Here is an 11,898-nt window from a genome sequence, read left to right as displayed (position 1 = left end):
AGCCAACTTACCTGTGGCTTAGTGAGTTCGATGGCAATTCTCTGTACTTCTACATTACAATCAAGCTTGGGAGTTTTCAGTTCTACTTCTGCATATGGGTTGATATAGAGTCTTGCAGAGGCTGATACTGGTCTAAAAACTTAAGAATTCAAATTATGTGTTTATTTACAATTAAAATACATCTTAAAAGTACTTAAGTGCACTGCCTGATACATCAAACTTCATAGGGATAATACATATGCCCAAGACCCATAGAAACAGCACGTGATTCTTACCACAAATGAGCTTAGTCCAGCGTTAGTCAAAGTCTGAGATCACAGAATAGCTTGGGTTAGGAGGGACCTTAAAGATCATCTAACTCCAACCCAGCTCCCATAGGCAGGGATGCCACCCACTAGATCAGGTCGGCAAAGGCCCCATCCAGCCTGGCCTTAAACACCTCCAGGGATGGGGCATTCACAGCTTCTCTGGGCAGCCTGCTCCAGTGCCTCAGTACCCTTACAGTGAAGAATTTTCTCCTAATGTCCAGTCTCAATCTGTTCTCTTTTAGTTTAAGACCATTCCCCCTTGTCCTATCGTTATCTACCCAAGTAGAGTCCTTCTCCATCTTTTTCATAAGACCCCTTTAAATACTGAAAGGTTGCAGTGAGGTCTCCTCAGAGCCTTCTCTTCTCCAGGCTGAACATCCCCAGCTCTGTAACAGAGATCTTACATTAATCTGTTAACGTGACAGAGATTTTACATTTAGTTTTTTTTGTAAAATGAAGCTACTATGGGCCTGCCTGCATAATCGGGTCAGACTAATTAACATGCTCAAAGCAGCATATATTCATATAGTTTACTTACTGTATTGGTAGTCTTGAGACTGGTTACCACCACATGGAATTCCTCTTTTCAGCTGATCCTGTGAAGAAATACGATACTGTCTAATAATTGCTGAAAGGTACTACTTTTGGGCGGTTCCCTACGGTTTAAGTAGACCAACTCCAATTCACATGTTTTCTGCAGGAGTTTTCTCCACCCTGCATTCCCAAAAGGCATATCTAATATAGCACAAGTACTTACAAGTAAAAAGTTTTAATATACCTTTTAAAAAAAAAAAGATTAAGTTTCTCTCTTCAAGGGGAAGGTTAGTACAGTTTTCATTCAACTTTGTTTAGAGGTTCATGGAACCCTGAAATCTTTCAAAAACCAGTGTGTATGAACTTAGAAGTATCATAGCTCATGTATACATTCAAACACGTAGCATAATAGATCAAGTGTTTGTTTTCAAACTACTTGAGGGTACTGAGAATAAATATTCATAAACTATCCCTTCTCATGTTTAGCACATAATGAGGCCACTTAAGCCTTCCAGTATTTCACGGGTAGGAGAGAAACTAAAGATAGAAAGAAGTCAGGAAAGTAATGCAACAGCATGAGAGGTCTCAGAAATATCATGCTACAGCTGAGTCTTCATTCAAAATGAAGTCTGTTTGCCGCTACAATCGTTCCACAATTTATTGAGAGTGCTGTATTTGATGCTACCCAAACATTTTAGCTAGATTCCAAATTGCCATGGCACAATCAGTTAAAATAGGAGGCATGCTTTTAGGACAAAGTATGTATTATTGCATGTATTACATGAAAGCAGATGAAGTTTGTCATATTTTACAAAGTCTGTCAACATCAAGAGTTGTTTTTACGTGGAAAATATTTCACAATTATGAATTTCTTCAAGCAATTCCTTTTCCCAGTTCCTTAATTAAAAACAGCTTTACATTTTATAAAAAGGTACATTTCTCATTAAAAATATTTGTATTTCAACTTACCTTCTGTCTACTGCTCCACAGTAATAAAAGTTAGCTTTTCAATGAGATTAAGTGTGTAACAGCTAATCTCACAAACAGCCATATGCTCACATTATTTAAATATGAAGACTGTTGTATGAAAGTGACAGATTGCTATGGATTACACAGCTTATTTTAACTACAAGTCTGACCAATGAGCTACAGTAATAAATACGATTTCTGGATAATACTGTTTAAAAGTAAGACTAAAATGGCCTGTCTGGATAGAAGGTCTAGCTTTCCAGGAAACAAGCTACACTATAAACTACATATAAAATGTATTCAGGTCTTTAATACAGGGAATGCTACTAAAAATGTTATTTGCTGTTTATTTAGTTTATGTATTTGTTTTAAAACTGTGAAACAGAGAGGATTTAACAAGCTGCTGAAAGGATTTCCACAAGTAATCTTATGCCCATGCCAAATTCCAGTCTTCCCCCATGTTTCTTCAAGCCTTCTCACATGTGTTCTGAGCTGCTTCCTGCTTTCCCTCTCTTCCCCTTCTAGGCACAGGGCCATAAAGGTTGCCAAATTCACCAAAGCACAGAAAGACGACTAATCACAACTGACAGATTTTTAACTCTCAGAAATGATGCATCAAAAGCTGCAGCTATGATCTCAAAAGAAATGCCCCATCACAAGACGCAAAACATCCAAATGACAATCCCAGTATGCAATGTGACACTAGTACAAAGTGCCAAAACTGCTAAGGATTTCAAGGACTGGAAAAAGCTGCAAGTGGTGAGATGCTTCAAGTTAACGGGTGATCAGAATACTAGACACCATCTGCTACAGTGGAATTGTTCTGCCGTCAACCCTCAAAGAAAAGTTTACATGCAGGACATACCACAGGCTTTTGAAACAGAGAACTCCATTTTACAGTCATGGAGAGCAAAGCTCCCACTTCTTTCAGAAATTATCTGTTAAGAACTCAATTGATGATGTCAGGTAAGCCACTGTTAGATGGCCACAATGCCATCTGTCCACAAGCATGTGAAGCACTGATTCACCCCTGTGCAACATGTGCTAGGTGAGCCTGGTTGGCGGGGGTGGGGGCATGGGTGACGACTAGATCTCCAGAGGTCTTTTTGAACCTCAACCATCCTGTGATTCCATGGACAATTTTGGCATGATGCATTTGAAGAACTAAGGCTTTTGCTGTTGTCAATTCAAGCAGTGTATTCTGTACATGTTGGTTTGCATTTACATCTCACTTCAGACTGGTTGAGATCTAACAGAGAAAATATCCACAGAAAAGCTATGACACCAGTGTCTGCAAGTATTATGGTCAAATGTCATTCACTCCACGCTAACTCTGAAAACACTAACATTAACTTGGCTGTTATTAATATGCAAGCATCTCTGCTAAACTAGAAAGGCATAAGGGAAAGTGCTCTGAGGTTATTCAGCTATTTAAACAAAGCAAGAGACTACAGACAGGATAAAGAATCAACATATTCACAGCATCTTCTACATACAGTGAACTTAACACCCCAGCTTTGAGACAAAAAGAATTGCTCTACAATGGGAACTTGAACAGAATAAAAGGACGTCTTAGGTTTCAAGATCCATGTAACAGGCAAGATTCAGAGCACATTTCCTCACTGGTTGGTTTTACGCTTCAGTTTTGAACCAACCTTCCCTATCAGCATGAAGCCTATCTGGTTACGTATATCTTTTATTAACTAGGAAAAAAAAAAAAAAGATACCTCTAAAAGACAACAGAAGAAAAGGAAACAAGGGAAACAAGCAGTATTGTACAAGGATACACAGAATATTTGCATAACCTCTATAAACAAGCTGTTTTTTAACTACATGAATGTCATAGCCATCTGAAATAAACTTAACACTAATGGTGCCTTTACAGTTCAGTAGTCCTCATCTGTAGCACAGAAAGAGGATGTTTGCCCTCAGACATAATTTGTATCTATACAACTGCCCTATTCATAGCACTAAAGTTCCCAGTTCCCCTTCTGAGGAAGTAAAACTTGTGAGAGAAGGCAGAAATGAAAGCAAAGCAAGTACTTCATAGACTTGCAACATTACAAGCTGCAAGAGACAATTACTCATCTAGCTAATAACTACCCAAAACATGAACAAAGCAGAAATAAAGAGACAGAGCCTCCAGGAAACTTACATACTTAAATTTGAGTTTAAAATGCTAATTTAAGGGAAAGAATAAAATACATGCCTCTTGTTCTGTATGCAATTTACACTCACTGCCCTCATATTGTGTCTCATCATCTGCAATGGAGCACCTTCATGTACTTCAGCCTCTTCAGTCTGACAAGTGCAACATATTCATTCATTCATATATAAAACTTATTCTAATAAACCTCTTCCAAAATTTTACCAGAGCTGTTTCCCACAATGAGGGGTTCTACCTTAATAGAAATACTACATTAACCTCTCTAACTTAAAAGTCCGAGGATTCATACACACTACCTATAAGCTTTGGTTTGTTTGTTTTGTAAAAAAAGCTTTTTGCTTTAACATCTTGTTCTTCTGTTTGGTTTTGTTTCAGTCACACAGCTTAGGTATCTGCATAACACATGATACAAGTTTCTGCTCTGATAAGGACATAATATTCTGAAATTTTATTAATTCTGTGTTCATTTAATAACTTAATTTTCATTATAGTAGCTATATAAAATCTCATATAGCCCAGATACTAACAAACAGTACTTGGTAAGGTCAAGATGAACATACCAACAAAACTGATTTTAAAGACCCAATTTCTGACCATTTCTAAACCTATAGGAGTTGGTAACATATAGAGGTAACAAAAAAGGATTAGCGTTAATGGTGTGATGGATTAACGTACGACTCTGGTATCAAAATAGAGTTGACCAAATGTGTTGACCAAAATGCGTGAGGATGGGGGGTTGTAGAAATTAGTATGGCATAACTTAAAATACCACTAGAGCCGTGAAATATAGTACACATTTTCTTCTACATTACCAATATTTGTTCACGGGAGCCATGATAATACATTTTGCTGTGTACATTCCAATAAGCACTGAGGCTGTCCAAGCACAAAAGCTGCGTAGGGAAAAAAAAAAAAAAAATCAACAGACTCCATACTCAGTATTCAATCCATACTATGAATTTAGCTTTCCATTTGAGAAAACAAAGGCACGTTAGACAGCAAAGATACTACAAGCACTGAGATGTATTTAATCTTTTAAGCACTAAGATGTATTTAATCTTATAATACTATTTTTCAAATGAAAATTACTTGCTCAAAAGCAAGCTCTTAAAGCACACACAAGTTCACACACTGATTAAACACAACAGGGTGGGAAGAAGGAGGGGAACACAAGCAAGCACGCTTAGCTACCAGAATCCCAAATACATGTTAGGCATATAGACTAGAGTGAAAAATGGCAGTTTGACAAAACTATTCGAAATCATAATTACTATGCAGACTTCAGACTTGTTGTATAATGCCTTTAATGAGATGATCAGTGTTTGCATTTAACTATTTAAACCATGGACTTGAAAGTTATGGCTTATATAAAGCCAGTAATTTTGGTTCTACTTCTGTTTAATTACAAAGTAAAATTAAGAAGACGAAGAATTCACAACACATTTTCCAACTCTCCTTTACAACTACAAACTGTTACACTCCAAAGATTAGTTGCTCACTTGGTAGCTAGGAAAAAACACCATATTACCTTGTATATTACTCTCGTAGCTTCATTCAGAATAGAAGGCTTCCAGTTCTCATTTGTTGTCTAAAAGGTCAAAGTGATAAAAGTCATTTTGAGCATCTCATTTAACACATCCAAGTTTTATCTTATACTTTCAAGCACAGAATGAGTCATTTTGTGCTACTAGATAACCTAAGTCAGTTCCTCTAGACTGCATATGCACAGCTCAAAATCCAGTATTAAATGTGTGGGTTTATTTCAATTTTCAACTTCTTATCCCACCCATTAAAATCCTTTGAATCTATGGCAAACAAAGGTGAGCTGAAATTCTGTCCCCTCTTTTCTCAAAAGGCCTGGCAAAATACCACATTGTTCATCATGACATAATGTTTGCTTACTTTATTTATTAGACAGGGAGATAACCCCCATCAAAGTCAACACATTCAGTTTTAAAGATCACTTGTATCGTAAGAACAAAACACTAGTCTCAAAAAGTACGATGTTCCTCAATCATCATCTCTGCTGCTTGAACAAACTTCAAGTACTACTTGCACGAATAAAAGACCGTCTTACCCTCCATATGCATACTGTCATTGCATATTAAACACGTGACTTTTCCCTTCTGGTACCCAAGCAAAGATAAGTAAATCAAAAATGTAAAAACATGCATGCACATAATTACCAATAAACTAAGCTCACTCAATGTCATTCCCAAAGAAATCGGACACTGTGGATCTGTGATCTGCAAAAATAGAAAAAGAACAGCTATTTATCTCTACTGCCTGCATACAAAGATGCATCATATCATTAAAACTAACTGAAATCCTGAGCTGTTTTAAGGGTCTTCCTTGGCTTCAGTATTCTAACACTGAGTTGGGACAAAACCAATATGGCTGTAGTTTAAAGGCTTCAGAATTCAATTCTAAAATTTCATTTCAGGTCCTAAAACTTTCATAAGGTAAAGAACTGAAAAAATACAAAGAACCATACCTCAGTCAGCTACATCATTTTCTGACTTCCATTCTTCCCACCACTTTGAATATGACTCTGGAAACAGTCCCAAAATAAGGGAAATACTCTACATCCGATACTTCCCATCTACTTGCAACTATCCCATCACAAACTGCTTCATCTTTTTTCTTAAAAGAAGCTGGAACTGGGATAGAATAATACTAGTGTAGTTTATATAAAGATACTCCATAATCTAGTAGGTGTTTTAAACTTTTTGTTTTCCAACTCATCCATAAGCTCATGTTCCTGTCATTCTCCATTTCACCTACTACACCAAAAAAATCTGTATATCATTTGAGCCTATTAATGTACGACAAACCGCCACCACCCAAATTTAGCAAGGTATCACTGAACAATGCAAAACAAAGAACATCTAGTTCATATATTCAAAACACTTCTGACTTCTGGTTGTACCTGAGGTACTTCATTTAAAGAGGTGTAGAAGAAACCACAATAACTTTTTGAATGTGGCAAATAACAGTTTATCTCTACTGACTAGACTATAATGACTGCACTTTGGTTGAATTTAAGATAGAAAGGAGTACGTGCCAGATACTTACATCATCTTCATATTTAACATGAATGCCTGTGATTTTGACTTGCACATTTTTTATAACTTGAGTTGCAAGCTTTTCTAAAAAAGTATCTTTCTTCTCCTCCTTTGGTTTGTCTGGAAAATAAAATAAGTCAGCATTCAGCCTAACAGTTGATTTTAACCACAGCTATTCCCATGTAAATGTAATGCTTATTCTAATGTGAATACTTAACACTTCAGTTTTTAGTTTTTCAGATGTTTTCCTTTTCTGTACATCCATATTCTGAAGATGTGCTATTAGCTGTGTGCACACAACACAACCATAGGAAAACTTATGTTTAAGTTTCGGTGAAGACAGTTTAGCTTACAGCAAGTTCCAGTTTCATTTTTATTTTTAGGATACATCTCCCCACTCCTTCTAAGCTAAAAGGTTCTCTCTTAAAAGCCCCTCAGCAATTAACTATGAGTTTCAACAAGCAAGTATCTTTCAAATAGATACGAAGGTTTAATTCAGTACAAAGTATCTTAGAAATAATCTGATGAAGGTGATACTTGCACAATACAAGATCAGTCCATTAGAGCCTTTTACAGGACATTGCTTGAGAGTATTAAAAAGCTTGCATACCATAAGCAAAAATAAAAAGATACTCCGGAAAATACTCCATTTGTTCAATAGTGGAATTATACTGTGATCGTTTAAGCTAAGTTAATCATTTAACCTGAACTAAGTTCAATCTTATTTGACAGAGAGAATGGATATACAGCAACGAAAGTCTCTCTCCAGTTTATGTCCCCCCTTTCAAAAAGGAGGGGAAAAATAAGAAGTATCAGCGGATGCTAAAGAAAGAGAAACTAATCCAAAATAAGAGAAACTAATCCTAAATAAGAGAAACTAATCCTAAATAATGCAGAATATATAGTATTTTAAGAAGTTGAAAGCCATGTATTTTACCCACCTTTTGAGTGATCATGACCTTTAAAGGGTCTCTTAAAATGCTTTTTATACTTTTTACGCTTACGTCCTTTTTCAGCGCAAGCAATTTTTTGGAAAAGGATAAAATTCAAGTTAGTAACGCAGAAATGCAAGACAATAAAAGACAGAAGAAAGTTTAGCTTGTCTTAAAGCAAAGTGACTTAGGAAGCGTGCACTAAAAGCTTTTAAAGAATTGCATAGCCATTAATGATGCCATCAACTTTTTTTTTTTTTAAGCTAAACATCATTTAAGTTTAAAGCCCCACTAAAATAAGCAGCCAGTAACAACTTTAAATTATGTATGCAAATTTCCACTGGATCAAGACAGGGTCCTGCCAATTGTAAAGTCAAGGCATTAAATGCAGATTTCAATATTCCTTATACAACATCTCGTGAGTTTGAGGAATTACAAAAGATCACCAGGCTTCTCAGCAAATACACAGTCAGGCCTTTTGATGAATGCATTGCATAACACACTTTCAGATCTCTTACATACAAAGAAGATCTGAAAACAGAAGCATGACTACTTACTAGAACACCGATGAATAAACTTCTCTGTAATCCAAGCATTTATTTATTTAATGACTTAAGGAAAAGGCATAGTTGTCTTAACAGCTAACAATATGCGCACAGGAAAACCTTTAGTTTAAATCCAGATGAGGCTTCTACTATACAAGTGTGTAACTTCCAAGTTAAGAAACTCAAGACATACAAGAAAACCCAAAGAACATTTATCAATAAGATTCTCACAACAATCAACAGTAGGGTATAAATGCAATCTGAAATAACAACAGTAACTACAAAAAAGGCATACAGAAATAATGATTATTTAAATGGCTTTATATAAAGTTAAATTCTAATATTCACACACAAATTATGGTCAAACAAATCACAACCATTACATGAATTAAGTTAATGCTCTTTTTTCCCATATTTTCAAAGAAAACCGGTTTGGTGAGTTGCGTTGTTTCTTCCCCCTCTCTGGCCATAAAGGGGAAAAAGAACGTTTAACTTTAAAAGGTTATAGCAGAAGAAGGGTGTGTCCTATGAAAGCAAGGACAGAAGAAAGTGCAATGGCCTATTTAACTTAGGGGAAGAGCTTTATTTCGATGTACTTTGCATGCTTGTTCAAACAAAGGAGAAAGAAGTGCCAGCCAAGACTTCAACCTGTCTTGCACTTACAAGGTGGTCATGCTACAAATAAAAAATGTAGAGGGAGTCACAAGGAGGAAAATCAATGCCTAACAGAAATTATGTTTTCTTTTGAATAGTTCCTTTTAGTGGTACAAGGAACCCTCTAGAGAGGATAGTTTAAAAGACAGCTTACTTCACTTCGTATTGAATTTGTAGTTCTCGGACTTTCATTTGCACGTTAGACAAAACTAAGGCAACATGGGTTTACGCTTGATTATGTGCATCCACTACTATGGAGAGACTAAACACAGTCCAAGTAAAGCTTGAAGCTCATTCTAAAGCTTGACTCAGATAAAAGTACCCTAGATATTTTTAGCTAAGAGTAACATTCTGAAAATCTGGTTCAAGAAGATAAAAAACAGCAGCAGATACAACATAACAGCTCCAGCGAATTTCAGTGGAAACTGCTTCCTTGGCTAAAAGCTATCAAATTAAACAAAATCAAGGAAAAAAACATACTAAAAGCCTTCTGTCTGCTATGAGTCATTTTGCCTGTCCACTATTGCAAGACATCCTAAACTTACGGTATTTTTAAGACTTTAGGATTTTTAAGACATTTTCAATTTTTAAGACATTTTAAGACATTTAAGACATTTTAAGACATTTTTAATTTTTAAGACATTTTAGGAACTACCCTCTGTTCTCAAAATATCTACACAACATTATTTTAAAACTAAAGCAGAATGTTGTCAGTATTTTATGACATTTTTGAACTCAAGATGGCCGATGGCTATTTTTCTAAGTGGTCTCTTAATTTCCTTGAACAGCCATTCAATTAAGCTAAGACTAGTCACACAAAGTTTCCGCTTGAATCCACAATCACCACCTTATTTCTAGAATCATCAATATGCATATGCTCACCAAACGTGCTGTTTCCTCATTTTAAATTTGGCTGCTTTGGGTTTTTTTGTTTTTAAAAACACAAGCTGCAATTAACCATGCATACCCACCAGGCTTGGTGTCCTTGCAAATCAGACTCTCCAAATGATACAAGGAATCTTGTGAATGGGTGCCTTGGTCCACATGGCAGCAAATAACCGAAAAACACATTTTGTTTAATAGGAGGAAACTGGATCCTGATATTATGTTACATTCTGCTCTTGAATGAATGCTGAGTTTGTAAGACTCATGTGTCAAGTTAGCATTTACAGTATAGTATCTGACAGCCAGAGCCACTTCAGAAATATCAAGTTTCAAATACTATCTACAGATGCAAATTAGGTAATTTTCAATTTACTTCTATCCAGCCAAAGACAAGAGTTTCAAGCTTTGGTCTCCATTAATGAGTTTTGACAATGAGAGACTTGCATAGCTCAGAGAACAGAAAATGTTTTGTCAGCTTGTGTCAGCAGACCTTGCTATCACTTCTCCATCACACTATAACCACATAGAGACGTGACCATTTTGCTCAACATTTGAATAGTATGTTGAAAGAAAATATCCTCAGGACTATTTATGCCAAGTGATTCTCAAATAAATGAAAGTACTGAATTAAGATTATACGCTTACTCATGTAAGTTGAGTAACAGTCACAAAAGCAAATACAGCTAAGAATTCATGGAGAAAATATTCTATTCAGTGTATTTTCCAGATTTTCACCAGCTGTTGCAAGCTCTTAAAAGCTTACAGGAAGAGCTGAATTTCTTATGACTTTACAGCATAGCAGAGCAATTTGGACCCCAAGACCTTTGTACCTAGCAAAGGCATGAGATCTGCTCATAAAAGAACAAGACAAGTCCTCGTGACTACAGTATCCTAATACAAGACCTGGTCACACAAATTGCAAAGCTATTGTACCACTGAGTGAGGCTGCAGCATGACAGCAATTTAAAATTATCTGTCTTGAACATTCCTCTAGCTTTTTAAACCTCAAGCCAAAAGTTTAATACTGCATCTTTGTAAAACATGACTCTGAATCTAATTCTAGTTCTTCACATGACAAGTCGATCTACTGAGGTATCATTTTTATCTAACTCTTTTTAACTCTTTTTCAAAAGCCGTGCAAATGCTGGATGTATTAAGACTCTCAAAAAAAAAAAAAAAAAGACTTTTGACTTTTCTTGCAAATGCATTGACTCCATATTACATCAAGTTCCAGATTTGCAGTTCCTCAAGTGCTGCCTACCAGGTTAAATTCTTCTTGTTACATTATCCCTTCATCCCATTGCTAACGATGGAAAAAAACAGCTTAAACATTGCTGCTCCTACAGTATCCAAGTCCTCCATAATCAGGGTAAAACTTCTACAAATATTCCCTTCTCCCAGTATGAAGTAATGGCTGCAAAATTCATCAACTGAGGTTGTCTTAGCTCACACACAGTTTCTGGCATATTAAAGACAAGAAATAAAGCAGGGCTTATTTCTTCACTGTATATAGATGACCAAATTGCTGTCTGAAGGAAAATGCAAATGTATATTTCAAACTACCAGAACAGGACAAGGCAGTAGAGAGTCCTGCAACTGAAAAATAAAGTAAGCAAAGAGTCTACAATATGGACTGTTTTTTCCCCCCCAAGTGTTCTAAGCATCATTTTATTTTCAGGAGATTTTGCAAGGCAAATGACTTGCAGCATTGCAAGTTTTCATTACCTGTCATTCTGTCATTGGCTCTGAACTTTGTCTCTGTCCATTCAAGTCTAATTTATACTGTTATTCTATTAGAGTTATTTGAGGAAAAAAAAAAGCTAACTGGGCTGAAATGAT

At 36.0% G+C, this 11,898-nt stretch overlaps 1 protein-coding gene across 4 annotated transcripts in view; it reads right to left on the bottom strand.

Moving 5' to 3' along the window:
* Window positions 1-11,898, bottom strand: part of VPS13C (vacuolar protein sorting 13 homolog C) — an 88,874-nt gene that overhangs the window by 70,857 nt on the left and 6,119 nt on the right. For 3 of the 4 annotated variants that reach the window (XM_083850947.1, XM_083850950.1, XM_083850949.1), the window contains exons 6-11: window positions 7,054-7,163; window positions 6,165-6,224; window positions 5,507-5,566; window positions 4,791-4,871; window positions 847-904; window positions 12-139 (exon numbers count right to left, since the gene is read on the bottom strand). In XM_083850947.1, the coding sequence (XP_083707073.1) occupies window positions 12-139; window positions 847-904; window positions 4,791-4,871; window positions 5,507-5,566; window positions 6,165-6,224; window positions 7,054-7,163 (497 nt within the window). Of the gene's footprint in view, window positions 1-11; window positions 140-846; window positions 905-4,790; window positions 4,872-5,506; window positions 5,567-6,164; window positions 6,225-7,053; window positions 7,164-10,145; window positions 10,209-11,898 lie in introns of all 4 variants that reach the window. The other variant, XM_083850948.1, reaches the window with a different exon arrangement.

The sequence above is a fragment of the Anser anser genome, assembly GCF_964211835.1.
Source record: "Anser anser genome assembly, chromosome: 10".
Lineage (NCBI taxonomy): Eukaryota > Metazoa > Chordata > Aves > Anseriformes > Anatidae > Anser > Anser anser.
This window is presented reverse-complemented; position numbering and strand designations above follow the sequence as displayed.